The 22,393-nt window shown below is 39.9% G+C and overlaps 1 protein-coding gene across 16 annotated transcripts in view; it reads right to left on the minus strand.

The window, feature by feature from the left end:
* RBFOX1 (RNA binding fox-1 homolog 1) overlaps nt 1-22,393 on the minus strand; it is a 2,849,206-nt gene that overhangs the window by 31,852 nt on the left and 2,794,961 nt on the right. For 14 of the 16 annotated variants that reach the window (XM_038762608.1, XM_038762609.1, XM_038762601.1 and 11 more), the window contains one exon: nt 12,721-12,785. In XM_038762608.1, coding sequence (XP_038618536.1) covers nt 12,721-12,785 — 65 coding nt within the window. Of the gene's footprint in view, nt 1-12,720; nt 12,786-17,913; nt 17,957-22,393 lie in introns of all 16 variants that reach the window. The other 2 variants (XM_038762614.1, XM_038762613.1) reach the window with 1 other exon arrangement.

Raw genomic sequence — 22,393 nt, forward strand, 5'->3', positions numbered from 1 at the left:
CTATCTCTCTGGCCACTCATTCTCAGTCTGTTTTGTGGTCTCCTCCTCTGCCTCCCATTCCCTAACTCAGGGTGTCCCTCAAGGTTCAATTCTGGGTCTCCTTCAACTCTCCATCTACACCGACACCCTGGGAGAACTCATTTGCTAACATGACTTCAACTACCACCTCTATGTAGATGATTCCCAAATTTACATCTCCAGCTCTCATCTCTTCCCTCTCTGCAGTTTTGCATTTCCTTCTGCCTTCAAAACATCTCTACTTTTGGATGTACTCATCACCTCAAACTGAACCTGTGAAAAAAAGAGCTCCGTATCTCCCCGCCCAAACCTTGTCTTTCCCCCGACTTTTCTATCACTGTTGACGTTACCACCACTTTTCCTGCCTCACAAACCCATAACCTTGGAATTATCCTTGACTCCTCTCTCTCTCTTCAACCCCATATTCAATCTATCACTAAATCCTGTCAGTTCAATGTCCACAACATTGCTAAAATTCATCCTTTCCTCTTCACCAAACTGCTATCATGTTAATTCAAGCACTTATCCTATCCTGCCATGATTATTGAATCAGCCTCCTTGCTGACCTCCCTGCCTCCTGTCTTTCCCCACTCCAGTCCATACTTCACTCTGCTGCCTGTATCATTTTTCTACAGAAACATTCAGTTCATGTTTCCCCACTCCTCAAGGAACTCCAAGGAACTCCAGTGGTTGGCCATCCACCTCCACAAAAAACAGAAACTCCATACTATTTACTTTAAAGCACTCAATCACCTTGAACCCTCATTCAGTCATTCATTCAATCATATTTATTGAGTGCTTACTGTGTGCAGAACACTGTACTAAGCACTTGCCACTGTCCTATTAAAAGGCAGCCCACACATTTGGCTCCTCCAATGCTAACCTACTCACTGTACCTCAGTTTTGTCTATCATGTTGCCTAGCTCTCGCCCACATCCTGCCTCTGGCCTGGAATGCCCTCCCTCTTTATATCTTATAGACAATTACTCTCCTCCCCTTCAAAGGCTTATTGAAGGCACAACTCCTCCAAGAGGCCTTCCCTGGCTAAGTTCTCTTTCACTTTTCTTCCACTCCCTCTGCATCATCCCCTGTCTCAGACCCACAACACTTAGGTACATATCTGTAATTTATTTATTTATGTTAATGTGTGTTTCCCCCTCTAGACTGTAAGTTTGCTGTGGGAAGGGAATGTGTTTGTTATACTTTTATACTGTACTCTCTCAAGCACTTAGTACAATAATAATAATAATAATAATAATAATAATGGCATTTATTAAGCACTTACTATGTGCAAAGCACTATTCAAGGCTCTGGGGAGGTTACAAGGTGATCAGGTTGTCCCACGTGGGGCTCACAGTTTTAATCCCCATTTTACAGATCGGGTAACTGAGGCACAGAGAAGTTAAGTGACTTGCCCAAAGTCACACAGCTGACAAGTGGCAGAGCTGGGATTTGAACCCATGACCTCTGACTCCAAAGCCTGTGCTGTTTCCCTTGAGCCACGCTGCTTCTCATGAACATCCTCTACATTGTACATGTAGAACATGTACAATGCTCTACACACAGTGACTGCTAAAACCCCAGCATTGATTGATAGATTAGTTGATGTTTCACCCTTTCCCCTATGCATCAGCTACTGGTAAACACTCTGCCTTATAGGAAAACTGACCTAAGTAGCTTTGCTGTGGACCTTGTGGGGTTAAAGTAGAAAACACATTAGTGAGGCCATTCTTCCCCTGACCTAGCCTTCCAATTCCCTTATTGGCTCTCCTGAGGAAAGCATTTCAGTTTGTAGAAAGGCCTTCTTGCTGTCATGACAAAACTGTGAGCTTAAAACGGTGGCAGCTAAGCCAAAGTCAATCGTGGTTGACTTGATCAAGGAGATTGGAGGAGGGAAAAACTTTTCCCTTGTGCAATCCAGGAGGTGCGGTGTCAGGAAAATATAGGTCATGGGATGGACGATTCATGGTGTTTGGGCAGAAGAATCATCTGATGAAATCTTTCTCAAACTTCTTCTCTTCAATTCCCACCTCACTCTCAAGCACTATAATCCTCCAATTAGGCAAGTGAACCAACTGCAACTCATTCATGTTTTACAAGTTGTTGTGATAAGAAATAAGGAACTTTTGCTCAGTGCTAAGTATCTGTCATAACTTTCAATAAAGTCTAAATAGCATTTTCCTACACTACAATACAAATTAATAAGTTTGCATGAATAGGCATTTAAAAAAGAACCATTTCTAGACACAAAAGAAAATGATTGCTAATTCCCACACGGCTCCATCAGGATCCTCACAAAACACTCACAGTCAGTTGCCTTTAAGACCCCTTCATATGTGTTCTTGTCCTTCTTATAACCAGTTAACTAGAAGCTGATTCACGGTTTTAATGGAAGTTAGTCTCAATAAAACAACTTATTAATACCACAAGCATTGGAGAAAATTGTGAAAAGCAATTTACTTCTGTTCCTCAATTGTTCACTAACATCCACTGAACAGCCACAGAAAAATTTTGGAAATGTCAGCACTTAATTTAAGAACAAACTGAACCTCAACTTCTGTCATGTATGAATGCACACATTCAGTTCTCCTGCATAGGTTTCTATAACTTATGGTGCTTCTTTTATTTGGTGCTCCCAAAACTGTCAAAAGAGTCTGTATTACTTTGGTTCTACATTTTATTCCAAGCTTCTCTTTCTGAGTCCAAAGGTATTTTAATTCCACATAGTATCTCACACCCTGCCATCCCTCCCAAAAGCCAAGTCATCTGATATTTTTATTTTACTAAATTATCATCCTTTGGACATTCCTTCTCTTTTATTCTTTTGAATTCATTCTAAGAAATACAGCCCACGTTTTAAAAGTACATAATATCTAAAATATGCAAGCGGAACATTCTCATTCTTCAGAGCTCTCTGTACTTTGTCCCTTTAACCTGCCACTTTTGTTGACTCTGCCCTCTTTTCCAGTCTTAAAAAGCTTCACAGCTAACGTAGCCTGTTTTGAAAAACAAGGTACTGCTTTTTTGTTTGTTTGTTTTTTTGTGGCCAAGTCCATTTTCTGCAAACCTGATACTTAGACTTGACCAAAGGAGCTGTGAGGGTCTATATGTAATTGGCCTGCAGTTGGTTGAAAAATATTTCGTTTTACTGGCTTTGAATGTTCTCCTTAACTCTGAGTTAAGTTGTTCCACATTTTTAACTCATTTTACATATTCATTCAAGAGTGCAATAAGAAGTTAGTGCCGATTGAAGGGCAAACAATTTAATTTTACAACACGATTGTGATGACTTAACCAAAAAATAAGCAGGTGAAACTCTAGAACATATCAATCTAAACTCTCAATGATATTAAGTACTACTAAGCATCTTTAATCCGCAAAGGCTAGAAATTCCAAAGCTAAATTTCAAACTAGTCTGACACTAGCTTGTGTGTATTCACTGCCCTGATGTCTCTTTTCATTCCTTTCTCTCTTACGGCCATTTAAGTGCCTCTGTTAAGTTTCCTTAAAACTTCCTCATTTCATTTTTTGAACTGGGTTACTGATCTTGGTTCTGAAGCTTTGATCCAAAGAAAAATGAATTGTAGAATTTCTTAGAAAAAAAGCTACCCACAAGGTGTGCTTTCTTTAGCTTTTTGGTTCAAGTTCAACTTCAACCTAAATTTAAATCCCTAGGGCAATGGTGAGAAATCACATGAGGCTGGCCTAATCCCTCTTTCCCAGCTAAGTGTTTTCTGAATCCACTGGCTGGAAAGAAAGTGGTGGTTGCTAGGAAACCACTTTTTCATGGATAGGGGCAACTTTACATGGCAATCTGTTCTGATGAGCTATTTTAGCATAACTTTGTCCTCTGTTTGCCACTCCTCTCGCCCCCACTCCCTGCCCCCAACTAGGAGTTTTAAATCCTGCATTACTGATGGTAGAACTTTCTGAGGTTTTGGTTTTTTTTATGGTATATGTTAAGTGCTTACTATTTTCCAGGCACTGTACAGAGCACTGGGGTATATACAAATAAATCTGGTTGGACACAGTCAATGTCCCTTATGGAGTTCATATTCTTAGTCCCCACTTTACAGATGAGTAACCGAGGCAGAGAGAAGTTAAGTGACTTGCCCAAGGTCACACAGTAGACATGGAGTGGAGCTGGAATTCGAATCCAGGTCCTTCTGATGCCCAGGCCTGTGCTCCTTCCACTAGGTCATGTTGCTGCTTCTTGAAGCAGTGTGGCTCAGTGGAAAGAGCCCGGGCTTTGGAGTCAGAGGTCATGGGTTCGAATCCCGACTCCACCACAAGTCTGCTGAGTGACCTTGGGCAAGTCACTTAACTTCTCTGAGCCTCAGTTACCTCATCTGTAAAAATGGGGATTAAGACTGTGAGCCCCACGTGGGACAACTTGATCACACTGTATCCGCCCCCCCAGTGCTTAGAACAGTGCTTTGCACATAGTAAGCGCTTAACAAATGCCATCATTATTATTATTATTGTTATTCTCATAGAGTTTGGTAGAGATTGGTGGGAGGAGAGAGGGGAAAGGAAGAATGGGACATCTACCTAGGTCAGAACATTTACATCAGAATAGAAGCTGACTGTGGAGATTGAAGGTGATTTGCTGGAAGATTTGTTTGCTTTCAACCTTTTCTCCAGATTGATTGATAGATTTTTCTCAATTTGCACCTTATAGGCTGGGCAGAAACAATGGCAGAGCTGAACCTCCTCATCACTTGCTTCCCACTTGCTCCCTCTCTTCCTCCCTGGCACTTTCTTAGTAGCTGTGGAGGTGAGTTGTTAAAGTTGAGCATGATCAGGAATAGGAGCAGCAGGGCTGAGTGGAAAGAGTACAGGCCTGGCAGTCTTTGGACCTGAGCTTTTTTTATGGTATTTGTTAAGTAGTTACTATGTGTTGATCTAAGCACAACATAGATGCAAGTTCATTCATTCATTCATTCAAGCGTATTTACTGAGCTCTTTCTGTGTGCAGAGCACTGTACTAAGTGCTTGGAGAGTACAATTCGGCAACAGATAGAGACAATCTCTACCCAACAATGGGCTCACCGATTAGAAGGGGAAGTTAATCAGGGCGGATACAGTCCCTATCCCACGTGGGGCTCAAGGTCCTAAAAAAGCAGAGAAATTAAGTGACTTACCCAAGATCACATAGCAGACAAGTGGCAGAGCCAGGATTATAATACAGGTCCTCTAACTCGCAGGCCTGAGCTCTTTCCACTAGACCAAGATGCTTCCTGGCTAATCCTTAATCCCAGTTTATTCTAATCTCAGCTCTGCCCCTTGTCTGCTTTGTGACCTTGGCAAATCACTTCATGTCTCTGTGTTTCAGTTACCTCATATGCAAAGTGGGGCTTAAGACTGTGAGCCCCATGTGGGACATGGGCTTTGTGCAACCTAATTATCTCCTGCAACACTTGGTATAGTGTCTAGCAATTATAAAATACCATTAGAAAAACAGAAGCTACATCCAGGAGCATGTTTTAGCTTCTTCCTTGTATCTTAACAAAGCTTTCCCTGGAAGCTTGGAACTGCCCAGCCAAGCTTCCCCCAGCATTCCTAGACCAGAACTGATCATTCAAAGAAGGTGGTTTCACTGTGAAGATGTAAAGACTCACAACTGAATTCAAGGCATGTGTACATGGCCATTCATTGGTGTTACTGGGTGCTGAGAGCTCAAATCCTCCAGGAGGCCTTCCAGACTGAGCCCTCCTTTTTCCTCTGCTCCTCCTCACCTCCCCATCATCCCCACTCCCTCCCTCTGCCCTACCCCCTTCCTCTCCCCACACCACTTGCATATATTTGTACATATTTATTACTCTATTTTATTAATGATGTGTATATATCTATAATTCTATTTTTCTATTTTGATGCTGTTGTTGCCTGTCTACTTGTTTTGTTTTGCTGTCTGTCTCCCCCTTCTAGACTATGAGCCCGTTGTTGGGTAGGGATTGTCTCTATCTGTTGCCGAATTGTACTTTCCAAGTGCTTGGTACAGTGCTCTGCACACAGTAAGCACTCAATAAATATGACAATGAATTGAATGAATTAATTAATTTTCAGCCTTGTTGTTGCACAGTGCTTGAACCTTTACTCTGCCCTTACTAGCCTAGATTCTCCCTTTTTATACTCTCCTCCTGTGGCCTTATCAATTTCTCCTGGGACCAATCTACAGTTGCCCTTTAAAAGGGAAACTGCTCTGAGCCCACTCTGGGCAGATTATCTACTGTATAGATAATACGGTCCTTTATTTCCTAATAAAGACATTTTTACAAGAACTCTGGCATCTATTATTCCAAAGCATATTAAAGAACTTTATTTCCCTCTGGCCTCCATGACGTTCTATGGGAAATGCTTTCTAATGCACAAGACATTGTCTTCAATGAGCACCAGCATGTTCCAGAGCACTGGCTTTACTTTCAAGTGTCAAAAGAGGTGTGCTAAGAACCCTTTCAGAGGTAGAGTTGTTTGGTCACTGAGGGGCCAACTGGAGTAGTAATCATATTTCTTAAGCTCATACTGAGTGCAGAGCACTGTACTAAGCAATGGGAAACAATTGCAGAAGTGGGAATTAGCCACGGTCCCTGGCCTTCAAGGTTTGCAAAACCTACTGTTCCAATCGAAACACTGTTTGAAAGCAATGTACATTTTCTTTTTTACCTAAAGTAATCCTTTTTCCACTACTAGAACCACTATTTTTACCACTGCTACATTCCCACTTAGAATTGATGTACATCTTACAGGGTATGCTCATGTTACACAGAAACCACGAAATAGTCACACATGTGATCCTGGGGTTTCTGAACTAGAGCTAAAATTACAGCCCTTGCCACTGCATCATGGAGAGGGAAGGAAAGGAGAAAGAGTGCTTGTTTTTCCCGTTTTTGAGATTCCACAGAATCCAGTGGAATTAGAAAATTTCATTTGTTGTTCTAGGACAACAGAAATCAAGCATCCTTCATGACTCCGTGGAAAGCCATTCACGTGAAAAGCCACAAAAAGCTAGGAAAAACCATTCATGAAGGCAAATTAGAGCCGCATTTGGCTTCTGGCAACCTCTCAAATTAGTTTCCTAATGCTGTAAAATTTTAGCATGACGCTAACATACATGACTAGGATACCAAGCAAACACAAATTTTCACTACATAATGAATAATGTGTTTTCAGAACATAATTCAAGAATTCTTGTCCAGAGGCAGATAGATTTTTCCTGGGCTAATATCGACTTTCATTTGAGGAAAAATCAAAGAGATTTTAATGGTGGGTCAAAAAGCTTAAAGATTCAAGTTCCCATAAAAGGAATATTTGGAGATAGAAGAGAGTTACTGTTCTTTGTCTGAACTGAGCTGCCCATTCCTTTGCTAGAATACTTTTTATTCTGTTGCATGGTGTAAGTATGTATAATTATTATGCACTAAAGTTAGAAGAATTTTAAAAATATCTTCCTATAAAATTTTTTAATGGTAAATTAACTTTTCCCTTGGAGATACTATTATGTTTTATATGCTGTCAACCTCTTAATTTTTAATATATATCATATTAATAAGGATTCCAAGCAAAATGGTCCCTCCTTTCATAAGATATGATTGGGTTGCTAATTCCATTACTGCATTTCTCTAATATTTATCAACCACATCGGAAATGAATGCCTAAAATAGAGACTTTATGGTATCAATTTGTGGAACTCAGGGGAAACCTCTGCTTTATGTAGTCAACTTATTAAGGTCACGTTTGACACACGACACGTTTTCTCAAACATGGCATGCAATTTGCCCAAGCCACACTATCCCTGACTCTGTTTTCATTGGCTACATCAAATTGAGTGAGGGGCCAAACATAGTATGGAAGGTTGCATTTTTGTCCTTTGATCCAACAGTTATGACTAGCTAATTCAGAGGGAATCCTGGGGAAAGTCAACCTTACATGCAGACTGGGTGGGCTAGGGAGAGATAATAGAAGAAGGTCCTGAGGGCTAAGTGGGATTTCCTCTTTTAGACTGGGGATTACCCCTCTATTACCAGGAAACCTAAGAAAAATGGACTCAGGAAGCACAGAGTTATCACCCCGACCTCTACAATATTTAGTGTAGTGATAAAGTTTTCTAAAGCAAAATGTGTTAAAAGTAGCTTAGTCTATGGAATGGAGTAGCTAGAAACAGTAGAGTCCAGGAAAGATCTGCAGCATAAATTATAACTGAAAACCAAAGTAATTTCTTCACTGCAATGGGATTATCCTGAATTCTGAGAGGAAAAGTGGCCTAATACTTAATTTGCCCAGTGTTCTCTGTATATGTGACTGTCAACTCTCTATATATTCATTCATTCAATTGCATTTATTGAGTGCTAACTGTGTGCAGAGCACTGTATGTCCAGAAAAGCACAGGCCTGGGGGTCAGAGGGCCTGGGTTCTAATCCTGGCTCTCTACCTGTTTGCTGTGTGACCTTGAGCAAATTACTCAACTTCTCTGTGCCTCAGTTGCCTCATCTGTGAAATGGGGATCAAATCCTACTCACTTCTACTTATTCATTCAATCGTATTACATTCAATCATAGTTACTGAGTGCTTATTGTGTGCAGAGCACTGTACTAAACACTTGGGAGAGTACAGTAAAACAATAAACAGACACAATCCCTGTCCACTGGGAGGCCCATATGGGAAACCTGACTAACCTGATTATCTTGTATCTACCCCAGAGCTTAGTAGTGTGCATGGCACATAATAAGCACTTAACAAGTACCATCATTACTGTATCCCTTTCTTCAATATATTTTGTTGATAATGAGTGTTATCTAGAGTAACTAAGCAGAACAAGTAAAACCTTTTTTTGCATTTTAACTAAGACCTGATTTTTCTAAATTACACACACATCACATACACTTCCATAGGTATTTTAGGAAAAATATGCAAGGAAGATGTTTTTCTTTTTCCTGATCAAAGATGCAACAACAATCAAATCATGAAACACAAAACCAATAGCCAATAAATAAAAATAAGCCTGCCCTTGGGCTTAATTCAAGCAAGCCATTCATTTAGCTTATGCAATGGACCTGTCAAACCCCATTCAGCATTACAGACATACTAGCAACATCAAGTGAACATGCAATGACCAAATGAGAATATGCCCCACTGCCATGCATTAACCATTTTCATCTCCGAAATAAACTTTGAAATCTTAGCCAGTTTTTCTTAAATCACTCTTGAAGTACCTGAATTGTTATTGTTAAAGTTAGGAAATGCTCTGTCCAGTTACCATTGCTCCTTTTAAGACTTTAACAAACGTTTAACCTTTGTCTCCTCCATACAGCCCTCTATTTCATTTTGAAATCTCTCTCCAAACAGAGCTTCCTATCTTTTATGGGCTTAAACATCAAAACTTCTACAGTGCTTCAGAATGCCCCCAAATATCATTCTAGGATTTGAGGCAGTTTTATGAGAAGCAACTTGGCCTAGAGGAAACAGAACAGGCCTGGGAATCAGAGGACCTGGGATCTGATCCCAGCTCACCTCTTGTCTGTCTGCGACCTTCGGTTTGTCCTTTAACATCGCTAGGTCCCTTAAAATCTCAGCTGTAAAACAGGGGTAAAATACCCCTTTCTCTCTCTCAGACAATGAGCTCTATATGACCCTGGGATTGTGTCCAACCAGGTCATCTTACACAGTGCTTAGAACAGTGCTTGGCACATAGTAAGCGCTTAACAAATACCATCATCATCATCCTTATTATTATTACAATGCTTGGCACATAGTAAGTACTTCACAAATACCACAGAACAAAACAAGCACAGGTCCTTTAAGAGCCCATGCCATAGTCCCTGAGGTCGCATTGCCAATTGCATTATTCAAAAGGCTCAGGTTTTTCATTTAATGAAGATTAAGTCTTGAAGCGAAGCAGAGAAATGTTGTCTTCTGGTTTTACAAATTTTCTGCCACTCATCTTAGCCCTCCCTCAGCTGTTGCTCCTGGTGATGTTCCTGTGAGCCCTATTTCCCCAGGGGTGTGTGTATGACAGCAGACCAAATCCACGGTTACCTAATGCTCAGTGCTAACTATTCCCTAGAACAGACTTTGTTTTTTAACCTTAATACTGGGCACCAAATTGTATGTTATTGTTTAAATTCATTTGAAAGCGATCCTACCCACTAAACCCAAAGCAATTCTCTTCTCTCACTTGTCCCTGTTGACGTTTGACGATAGAAGATAGTTTAGAGGGGATAACAGTCTACAACACAGATATTATCCACTGTCTTGGTGTTCTTGGACTTCTTAATGGATTTGTCTATTTTAAAGTGCCAAAACCCATATTGGATGCAAACAGCTCTTTCTCACACTGTCACCTTGCTGAAAACAGTCAGCCACAAGATGGAACCTCATTAACTGCCATACATACAATTTTCAAACCAACAAGAAAAGACATTTTTAGGAGGGATCGCTTCATGCCAATTTATTGCATCATTCATTACATTTTCCTCGATGTTATGTTTATGTGTACTGTAAATATCACGTTATGAATAAAATGATTTAGGGTCTTGTATTCAATACCAAAAGCAATCAAAAAGACCAATTGTGTAAAATTCAAAATTGAACATCAGAAGAGGACAATTACATAAAAGACAGAAGATTCAGGTAGTTTTCCTGAATTGGAACTGCTGTACTAAAGAATTAATTACAGAGTTATTCAAGTCTGACCAATTTAAAATTTGGAAAACATCAATAAGCCCGGACTATAAGATACCTAATTTAGGCCTGCCAATTTTTTTCCATACAGAGATTCATATCCTGTGCCTAAGATAATTCATCACAAATTTTAAAATGATTGGTGATTGCGATTTGAAGTAACTGAATTGGCAAATAGTTACACAAAAGAAACAACATTAACATTGTTTATTCAAAATATTTAGGATTCCCTTGGAAAAAAGCAATTAAAATTTTATCTTCATAATTAATCACCCCAATCTTATTCATCTGGGGGTATGGGCATGTATTCTGAGAAGGTAGATAAAATTTCAAAGAAATAAATCCCTCTAAGGTTCTTTTTTTCAGCAGACTGTAGTTATTACTATTATAATTATACACGAAAAGAGTCTTTGGAAATTTAGCATACTAGAGATATTTTCATAAAAATAATTAAGGGTTGTAACTATGCTGCATTACTGTTGATACCATCTGAGTCTTCTTTGTGGAAAAAAAAATCACTCTAAATCTTTTCCTTTATAGAGCTGTCTTGAGTTTTTCAATGTCATCATCATTTTTATTAGCTTTGGATGACCATCGCATTCTCTTGAGTCAATGTCAAAGAATATCTTAGATTTACAGAACGTATTAGATTTGATGCTTTACCTTTTGGCATCTGATTTTTGTGTGTATCATTTATGTATCTTAAGCTGCATCTTGATACTGTTCACTTTCTCTGTAGGTATAACATTGAAAACTTTTTGCTGTGCTCAAGAAAAAAAAAGCATGTATGCTATAAGAAATATACCTGACTGAAAACTGCCCTAATTCTGTCCTTACTTTTTAGACTTCCAAAATTGACTTTACAAGCATTTGGATGCTTAATTTTATATGCTCATAAAAAAATACTGTAGCTGCAACATGCTAACAAAACACCTTAGTGAAAATGAAATGAACACTACTATTGAAAAAGCAACTCCACTGATCAATCTAGGTAGAACGAAATGCACCATGAGCCCAGTGTGTCTCACATTGCTCGTTGATATTACTGATTTCAGGAGTCATATAAAGTAACTTGCTTACCTGTCTGATACAGCATGCCTCAGCCACACATGCAATTTATTTTTATATTCAGAAACATTTAAAAAATAAAAGTCATTACCAGAATAAGCACTTTTGACAGCAACGGTGCATGCATAGCATTTTAACATTCATATTGTGTCTTTGGAAATCTGAATCAACAAACTGCATTTGATTTACATACATTCACACGCTCACACTTCAGGGAATCTTTCTTGGAGTAAGTTACAGGAACACAAAAATCGCTCACTGCTTTCTATTTAGGAATCTCCTCTGCGGAACCCCAAACCACCTCAGCTTGACTCTGAAATCAGCACGCCGACTGGACACTGTTCTACTTCCAGTCACCCTGCTCAGTGTCTGGATACAGATTTTGAATCCAGCTCCTGCATTCCCACTTCAAACAAGGCCTGCCCCACACAACAGATACTCATTCCCTTTTGCAAACTGCTTTTGAAACCCCAGTTTAGAAGTTATGCTATTTCTAGAATTTAGAGGTCAAAGTTGGAGTATACTGAAGGAACATTTTTGTTCTTATTCAAAATGTAGAAGGCTCGGAAGCTATGTAGCTATCTGGAAAGCTGTCACCAGTTTTTCCCTATAGATGAATAGACTGTTATTGTTACGCTAAAATGTCTGTCTTACTTGAGCAGCTCTATGGTTGTATAGATGGGATATTTTTGCAGTGTCGATTTGGGATTGGAAACCATCGTTATATATCATGTCCTGACCTACAGATCTGGAAGACAAGTATTGCACCTATCTAAATGATTCTCATTTAGCACTCAACCTCCTGTCTCAAGCTCTTTTAATGCCTGATGACACGCCAATCTAACTTTCCTTGCTCTACCAAGATGGGATGCGATTTGACCAAGATTAGGAGCTGACGCTGTCTCTCATCGGCTGGGTCATTTTACATGAATTTATCCATAATCCAAAAGGACTTACCTGTCACTGTAGGCAGCTGCAGTGGCAGTGGCAGGTTGGGCATACCTGTAGGCTGCATAACCACCCTGAAAGACAAGTACAATTCAGCTGATGAGATCATCATTGTTATACGCAGTATTTCCCAACACTCAGGCAGAACTGTAAGGTGTTTGGCCTAAACACTGCAATTCTCACCATGACACTAAATGAAGTGACTGGGTGGTGGTTTCATTTGATCTGGATAGTCATTTGGTTGAATACTAACCCCCTCCTTCTTATTAATTCCCCTCAACCACAGGGATGAATCAAGAAAATTTTAACCAAAATCTCTGGACAGTAATTCCTTCCGTGAAGAAATTAACAGGGTGCCTAAATACGTATTTTATTGGTTTTTAAAGCTCTCTACTGGAGTTTCGGCAGTTTGAAAAGTATAGGTACCTTTCTGTATCCTGAACATTTAAAATTAGGGATTTCCAGTGATAGGATGCCATATGACACTTTGATTCAATCAAGCATGCATTGCCTTTGTTAAAATAAATGTCTCAAAATATTTTAATTTGTAAATCAAATAATTATTAAGAAGGTTTTTTTTAATTCAATTAGCATTTAGTTGTACGTAGCCATAATTGCAGCTGTTCAATTAAGAAAAAGGGACAAACAAGCACATATTTTGGAACAGAAATGTGTGCAGTGATGCATCAATTATCAAACTGTGAAAACAGCAAGAGCTTCCTGTTCAATGGACCGTGGTGGTTCATCAACCATTTCAAAATGATTTCAGCATAATTAACAAACGGGACTTAATCTCCACAGATAACACAAACACCATTTGTAGTCCTATTAGAATCTACCTTCCTGGATTTTGGGACAGAGGATGATTCCCTGTGTCCTGAGCAGGGGTGCCTCATCACCATGGGTGGGAGGGCACAACACTCTTTATCCATTTACAAGGTCACCCAGTGAGTCAATCATTAGTATTTATCTAGGTTGTGGAGCTCTGTACAAAGCATTTGGGAAGGTTCAAAGCAAAAGAACTGATAGATATGTTCCCTGTCCACAGTGAGCTTAGCTTCTAGAGAACCTATTAATGAGCTACAGTCCGGAGGACTGAACAGCATGTATTTCTCAAAGACCTGAAGGAAAGCAGAAAAGCTGTTTCTACTGCCCTGTCCTTCAGTTTTGGATTGAGGGAACCCTGGTTTACCAATATGAAAAGAGCTTAAGTGCCTTCAGAAGCAACAGAAGTGACTCTCCTCCTCCTCCTACAAAGCTGTCTAGGCACATCTACTCTTATTTTCCATAAACTGATCTATTTCATGTTCATCCACCTGAAGGATGTTGCTTCTCTGTCTTATTTATTCAATTGCATTTTTTGAGCATTTACTCTGTGCAAAACACTGTACTAAGTGCTTGGGAGAGTACAGTATTACAATAAACAGAGGTATTCCCTGCCCACAACAAGCTATGAAGTCTCATTAATGGACCTGATTTTACGGTATCGTGGACCCTTTGGCAACAGCAAAGTTACTTTATAAATGAAGCAGTGGAGAACAGGAAAATTCAGACACCCTAACCAAAAGGACAGGCCTTCCTAGACACTCCCCTAGGCCTGTGTCACTGTGATACCACTGTGGCAGTCAGTCTTTTTGCTTAGCTCATATTAGGGTCAGGTTAATGTCTGATATTATTGGCCTGGTAAAATATTCTGGTGGCCTTTTCACCCTGAACCAGTGGTTGCCTTGGCTGGGGGCAAGCATAGCATTTCAGATGATTTTTACTGAGGTAAAATGTGACAAACCTGATCTTTGGTGTCACCATCACCAGATTACTTGGCAAAGTCAATTTTTTAAAAAACATTTATTGCCAAAAGCCATCAGCATGATCTCCAGGAACGCTGGTGCCAGCCCACACGCAGCCTGACAAGCTGTCTCATCCCCCTGTTCTGCCTCGTCTAGACTGTATCCTCTTTGTGGGTAGGGAACATGCCTACCAATTCTGTTATATTGTACTCTTCCAAGTGTTTTGTACAGTGTTCCGCACAAAGTAAGCACTCCATAAATACAACAGTTTGATTGATCCTATCCTGTTGGTGTGTTGGGGAATCTCAGGGCAATTTCCAGCATTCCAACTTGCTCCACTCCACCCAGGTGGAAAAGATCAGAGGCAGGCGCTTGCTTCTACAGCTTCAGCATTATGGTTACTGTTTTACTGTGGTGACTGCTAGCAGTTGTAGTTCTGACCCAATGGCTGGATGGCATATTTCATGAATCAGGTTGGCCTACTACTTATAAAGAACCCTCCATACTACGGTTCTGTCTGAAAGGTCTATCTACCCAGCTGGAAAACCCAGGCCATTCCGGAAGCAGGCCCCATTGAAAATAATCCACTCACTGGACTCGGGGGTTGCCTGCAGCCTTGTTTCTGAAGAGACCGCAGGCTAATTTTAACCTACTGTTCAGCAGATATTGGGTCTCCACAGTGGCGAAGGGTCAACATACTGAACTGTTATTTCAGCCAACTGGTGATATGCAGTCCCAGAGATTTGCATCTCATCAGCTGACTGACTGCCAGTTGGGGGATTTAGACAATCTGCCACTGGATATGTATCAAGTTACAGGAACCCAGCACTACAAGGAGAGCTGTTTGATTTTAAAAACAAGACTTCTTTAAGGGTTTTTCTTTTCCTTCAAAGGGGTAATTGCAGAGACAAAATTTTAAAGGGTAAATCCTTAGGGGATAAAACTTTACAGTCAGCATTCAAAATTCTCCTCCCTACTCTGTCCCATATGGGACAGAGACTGTGTCCAATCTGATTGTATCTACTCCAGTGCTTAGAACAGTGCTTGGCATATAGTAAGTGCTTAACAAATTCACTCCTGACATTATTATTATTATTATTATCATCATTATTATTTCATCACCATCCTCATCCCTGAGCAGCAGTATCTAAAAGGGAAGACGCCAACCAATCAGGAATCTTCCTGAGGATACAATCCCTCAAAGCAAAACAAAACCAGCACCCTTAAGATGTCCCCTAGATTTGAGTCATTTTCCTATTGGTTACAAAAAGCCCCAGTTACAAACCTCCCTTTTGGACATTTAAAAAAAGGCTTTAAACATGTGTGTTGCTTGGAAAAAATAGGGATTTGTACTTTTTTTTTCCCTACAATAGTCAGTTTTGCATCAGGCAAACTCAGTCTACAGGTCCTCCAATCCAAGCTGCACTTTTTTTCCCCTTGTGTTGGGGGTCTAGATTAAGGACTGTGGATGGGTAAACTAGAAGAGAGAAAAGTCTAGAAACTACAATCTCTGGAAGAGAAGTAATAAAAGTTAACTTGAAAGTTGCCAGACCATAGGTTATATGATCCAAGTGGCATATGGTGATGTCCTTGTGGCTATTATAACTACTCCTTACATCTGAACTAGGCCCTTGGGAACAGCTCACTGGAAATCACTGCTCTAGAGAACTGTGATTTGTTCTGACTTTGGAGGAGTGGCACCGGCTTCTGGAATAGTAGCAGACTGATCCTGATTCGTGAAAGTCAACTAGCACATTGGGTAAGAGGTAAAGGTGCTAGTTGAACTTAGGTTGAAACAGGATTAAGTGGATCGAAAACTTGTCATCTGAATTTTAATTTTTTAAAATTGTACTTGAGATTTTTGACTAGGAAATCCTTGTTAGGAATGTACTATTTTCATGCATTTAGTCAATGCAATCTATTTGCACAAATTGAAAAGTGATCCACAAAGTGACAACGTACTTTAATTTGCCTTTTTAACAGGTAACTCTAATCAATTTTACTACTTCATATTTTGTAATTCACTAAGCACAGCCTAGACATTTTCAGGGTCCTGCAAAATTTCATTTAAAGACTTTCTGGTTTATAGTTTTCACAGTAACCAGAATACATTACAATTGATTTGGTCCTCCAAATCAAAAGTGTATCTCTGACAATTTTATGATCTTATTTTTATTAGAGTTAAGAGAAAAGGAGGCAAAATTTCATCTTTCACTTTAAAAAATGCCCCCATATCTCTCTTTTAAGTTGGAAAATCAAAACACTAAGTACTTCTATAATTTCAAACTCTTCAGTGCTATAGAATAACAACAATAACATTTCTGCTAATGCTCGCAGAGTCAAATTTATCTTATTTATCACTCCTCCCTTCTGGACAGTATACCTAATCTTCCTCCCATTTAGACTGAGCCACATGTTGAACAGGTACTATACCCAATCCGATTATCCTGTATCTGCCCCGCGGTGCTTAGCGTAGTTCTTAGTACAGTGCTTAGCACATAGGAAGCACTTAACAGAAAGCACTGTTTTATTGTTGTTATTACCTTAGACCCTTCTGAAAACTCTGTTAAATGCTTTTAAGCCACGAACAATGAGGCATTACCATCCCCTGCATGGAGTTTACGTATGGGAATTCTGTCTCCAGGTTAAAAATATATTTATTCAGCGTTGATAAACCAGCTAAACATTGAAAATCACTTCTCCATTTGGGGTGTCAGAACATTAGCTTTCCATAACAAAATTTTAAATAGAATGCTACCATCAATCCCCACAGCTGCCATCATGGAAATCAAATCCTCAGTGTGTGTATGCTTTGGAAATACTGAATTAATTACACACAGGAGATGGAAACGTTCCTTTCCTTAGGGTGCTTCTTCTTCTGGTCACCATTTTCTAGCGATCATAGATAATTTTCAGTTACACTGCCTACTGTTTATTTTAAGTTTATGATGTGACCATCCATAGGAACAGTTAAGCACTGGGAATTTTCTACCAAGGATAAGGCTGTCAACCTCGAGCTGGGTTCTGATCCGTCAACACCATTTGCCAGATTTTACCACCTTCAGGGCTTGCTTAGATGTGATAAAGAAGGTTGGCCCCAATGGACCAATAGGGCTTAATATAATGTTTCTGCCAGTGCAAAACACTTGACCTTGTTGAAAGTGAGGATAAAGCAGGAAATATCTGCTCTAGTAATGATGACACTATGGGCCACTAAGTAGACATAAGGAAGTGCTGACACCCAAGCTTTACAACTGATTCCATTCAAAACTGAAAAATGCAGCTGTCTAGGTTCCTCCTCTTTGTCCCCCTCCTGTGTAAATTTTTACAAGCCCCCACATTTTGCTGGTTAGTAGGATTTCACAGCAATCCACAGTCAAAATGATGAGCTTTTCCATCAGTCAAGACTTCATACCTGCAGTAATTTATTGCCATACACAGGCTCTTGATACACTACTCTATAAGGAAACAGAAATGTAATGTTTTCAATGCAAAAATGAAATAAATAAAAAAATATAAGTCACTTAGAAATTCCAGAGCAATTCCTTTACAAGTTTGCTTTCACTTCATACCCATGGCAATGGACTAGTTCATAAAGGGAGGTGAGATGCATTTTGCCCAAGAATCGTAGTCTGGAACTTGAAAGTCATGAACAGAAGAAATAATTGAAAGTATATCATGCCTTTTCACAATATGTGGACATATTGTGAAATGGGATACATTGTCATTTCATCAGTTTGGATTCATAAAGATAGGTCAAATTTTTAAAAAAGTCTTCATTGTTAAGAGCCACATTCATGCCTTGTTGTACTTGTGCAATCCTCAGGGATAGATAGAATTTAACACATTTTGGTAAACTGCTGAAGATAAATAATGAGTGCATCAGCCTTACACTTCAAATACAATACTCCAGAATTTTAGCTTTTAAATTTTAAGGTGGCCAAAGAAAAATTGCATTCATTTGGCTCAGCCAGAAATTCAAAGTGTTGATCATGAAATAAATGACTTTGATTGCCTGATTTATAAAAGCTGTTTGGAAATTGTTTTCATAAAGAGCACTAGAAGAGTGTTCTCTAACATTATCGTTTAATGGGCCCTGAGGATTTATCTTATTTGGCCTTGACTCATTCTAAAGTGACTTCTTTTAAAGTATCTGACATAGTAAGTTTCTAGAGAATGCACATCTGTTTACTTGCTTTGATGTTTGTCTCCTCCCTTCTAGACTGTAAGCCTGGCGTGGGCAGGGATTGTCTCTCTTCATTGTTGAACTGTACTTTCCAAGTGCTGCACACAGTAAGCACTCAGTAAATATGATTGAATGAATCAATGAATGAAAGATGGAAGACTGTGGCCTAATGGAAAGAATAAGAGCATGGGAGTCAGCGGACCTGGTTTCTAAACCCAGCTCCACCACTCGCTTGCTGCGAGATTTTGCAAAATCACCTATCTTCTCTGTGCCTTAGTTTTCTCACCTGTAAAATGGGGATTATATACCTGTTTTCCCTCCTACTTAGACTGTGACTCTTTATGGGATGAAGACTGTACCTGATGTGATTAATAATAATGATGGTAATTGTTAAGCGCTTCCTATGCGCAAAGCACTGTTCTAAGCGCTGGGGGGAATACAAGGTGATCAGATTGTCCCACATGGGGCTCACAGTCTTAATCCCCATTTTACAGATGAGGTAAGTGAGGCATAGAGAAGTTAAATGACTTGCCCAAAGTCACACAGCTGACAAGCAGCGGAGTCGGCGTTTGAACCAATGACCTTTGACTCCCAAGCCCGTGCTCTTTCCACTGAGCCACGCTACCTTGTGTCTACCCTAGTGCGTGCTTAGCACACAGTAAAGGCTTAACAAATTCCAACAATTACTATTGGCACTCCAGGTGACCTGATTAGACTGATCTTTGAGCATAAGTGAGCAAGAATTTTTCTCAGATATTTATGGGAGGCAGAATCTGGGATTTGACTTGAACATTTCATTCCGACATAAGTGTATCTATAGCATTTAGAGATTCATCTAGCTGTATAGACAAAAAGTTCCCTCATTAATCTTAACACCTTCACTGACATCAAAGATGATTGAGCTGGGTTTGTCAGAGAATAAATTTTCTGAGGGATATGACTCCACCTTTTTTTTCCCCCCAAAGCTCATTGATACCCAGGATGGGGGTAAAAATAGGACTGTTGTAGAGGTTGCAGCTTCAGGAGATTGTTTTTCCCAATGTATGTTGTTGTCTTGGTTCAGACATTTGCAGTGATTTTGCCTGAACCAGCCACCACTGAAATAGAAAACCACTCCGGTTTCAAGAACTACTTTCCATGCATGGCAGTATGTCAATTTACAATTGTTCTTATTAGTATCCTGTCAACTGGAAACTCCTAACAAAAGTAACCAGGAATGATACTTTAATATTCACTATTGTTTCACAGGCTCTACGATGCTTATTAAGTGTGGTGCTTCTATGCTTCTGCTTTCCATATCACATTACACTAAGTACCACCAAGCTTTCAGTCTGTAGCAATAAAAACTGGTTATTTTGAGGGACTAGTTTCCTCTCTGCTTAATCATAATTTAAAAATCCCAAGCGAGACTTAATTAAGTGGGGTTATAAGGCTAATTTATTAATTCTCTCCTGCTCATTAAGCTAATATGAGAACTGGACTGACTTCTAGTCTCGCAAGCCTCACGGTGGTCTGGGTGGTGGGTTCAGGAAAGTCTTTGAGATTTACCTGGGGTCACGTAGGCAACCCAGAGGGAACCAGGAACGGCTGGGTTCCTAACTGGGGACTTCCCTTGGAAGGAGTTCCAAGTAACACCATCTCCCAAGATTCTGCTTAGCTTTTGGAGGGGGAAACTGCACTCCAGACATCCTTTAAGCTTCCCAGAAAATTACACCAGAGACCTCAGAGACACTCCAGCCATATAGGAGTGGTGGGAGTGGTGGAGGGGAAGGTCTAAACTTTGAGACCTCTTATCCTGGCCCAAACTCAATGGAGAAAGGTCCTTGGAAATCACCCAGTCTCTGTTGAGTCTTGAATACCCACAAACTGCCATGTCGTCAGAGGCTTCCCAGTTCAGGCAAACATTGCACAGCATTCTCCAGCAGTGGAGCGTTAGGCACAAAAAGGCACAAATTAGGTGGTAAGGATCAACATGCCCTAGTGGAAAGAGCATGGGCCTGGGAATCAGATGACCTGGGTTCTAATCCCAGCTCTGCCAGTACCTACTGGGTGACTTTGGGCCAGTCACTAAACTTTTCTGTGCCTCATTTTTCTCATCTGTAAAATGGAGATCTAAGGTCCATTCTTCTCCCTACTCTGAGTTTGAGCTCCACGTGGGATGGGGCTGTGTCTGATCTGATTAGCTTCTATTTATCCCAGAACTTAGAACAATGCTTGGCACATAGTAAGCACTTAATAAATACCAAAAAATCAATAATAATACTAATAAAGATCCTTCGGGCAGGGATTTTACTTTTATTTTAATTGTACATGCCCAGGTACTGATCCGAGTGCTCCACAAACAATAAGTGCTCAATTAATAATGATGATAATGATGATGATTCTCCTCGTACTTCTTTCTTATTTAATGCCAAAAGCTGTGTTCTGAGTTCACCCTTATCCTGGCATCTAAAAAAAATGCACCCTTAAAAGCAGTGCATTTTCTAAGGCAGATTTGCAATGGCATTTCAGAATAAAAAATGAGAATTTAAAAAGAATACAAGTACATTACTGGCTCTTCAGTCTGAAGAGATGAAGGCTGAAAGGGGACATGATTGATAACCAGAGATTTATGAAAGGTGCAGAGAAAAAAAGGCAGAGTTGTTCACCATGTCCCCAACCACCAGGAGGAGGGGATACATGCTAAGACTTGATAATGGTAGGGTCAAAACCACCACGGGAAATAATTCTTCACCAAACAGTGATAGACATGAAATTCCTTACTATAGGAAGGTGTGGATTCAGTGGATTCAGTGGGATTTGGGGTAATTCTTGGAATGATGATCCATAACGGATCAATTGGATGGTGCAGCATAGCCATCACAATGGAAATTCAAGGACCCTCCAAGCATCATGTTGCTACTTCTGAGCAAAATGCCAGATTAGATGGATCATTGATCTAATCCAGTAATTCCATGTTTTATTCTCTTATAACTCTTAAAATGCTAGCAGCATAATACTCCTTAGTAATAACAGAAGTGACGCTAATGCTTCGGCCCCCCACAGTGATTCAGGAATCTAAACTGTGACTTGTTTTTGGATCTTACTGAAGTCAAAGGAAATTCCAGGTAATCAAGTTTATGGGACTAGAGACCGTGAGGGATCTAATCAAAATGTCTCAAACAATAAAAATTTTGTTTTCACTGAAATGCCCTAGGCTTTAAAGAAGAAAAATCGATTACAGAAAATGGTTGCCTTATAAGGAGGAAACATCAGAAAAACTCAGAAGTTTCTACAGGAGTGTAACAAGAAAGAAGAGTCAAACACAGAAGGTATTTGGGTCTTAAACCCCAACTTCTGCGGAAATGCCAATATCTTTCATTTCGTAATTTTGTCCAAGGAAAAAGTCATCCTTACTACTAGAGACGAGAAGGTTGATGGTGACCGAAGGCTTTTGGCCCTCTGAACATGAACAAGACTAACTTGAAGATACTTCACTACATCCATCGCCTCAGTTACCAATGTAGGCTTATTAAACGGCTAGGAAGATTTGCTGCTAGTCCTTTTAATAGTCTTCTTGCTGTCAGGATGCCTCCTAGTGTAAGGGAAGGAAGTAGCCTAGATGTGTCTCTCTCCTCTAGGACTGAGCATTAGGCACATAATACTAATGATGGCATTTGTTAAGCACTCACTATGTGCCAAGCACTGTTCTAAGTGCTGGGACATGGAA

Source organism: Tachyglossus aculeatus, chromosome 21, assembly GCF_015852505.1.
Source record: "Tachyglossus aculeatus isolate mTacAcu1 chromosome 21, mTacAcu1.pri, whole genome shotgun sequence".
Classification (NCBI taxonomy): Eukaryota; Metazoa; Chordata; class Mammalia; order Monotremata; family Tachyglossidae; genus Tachyglossus; species Tachyglossus aculeatus.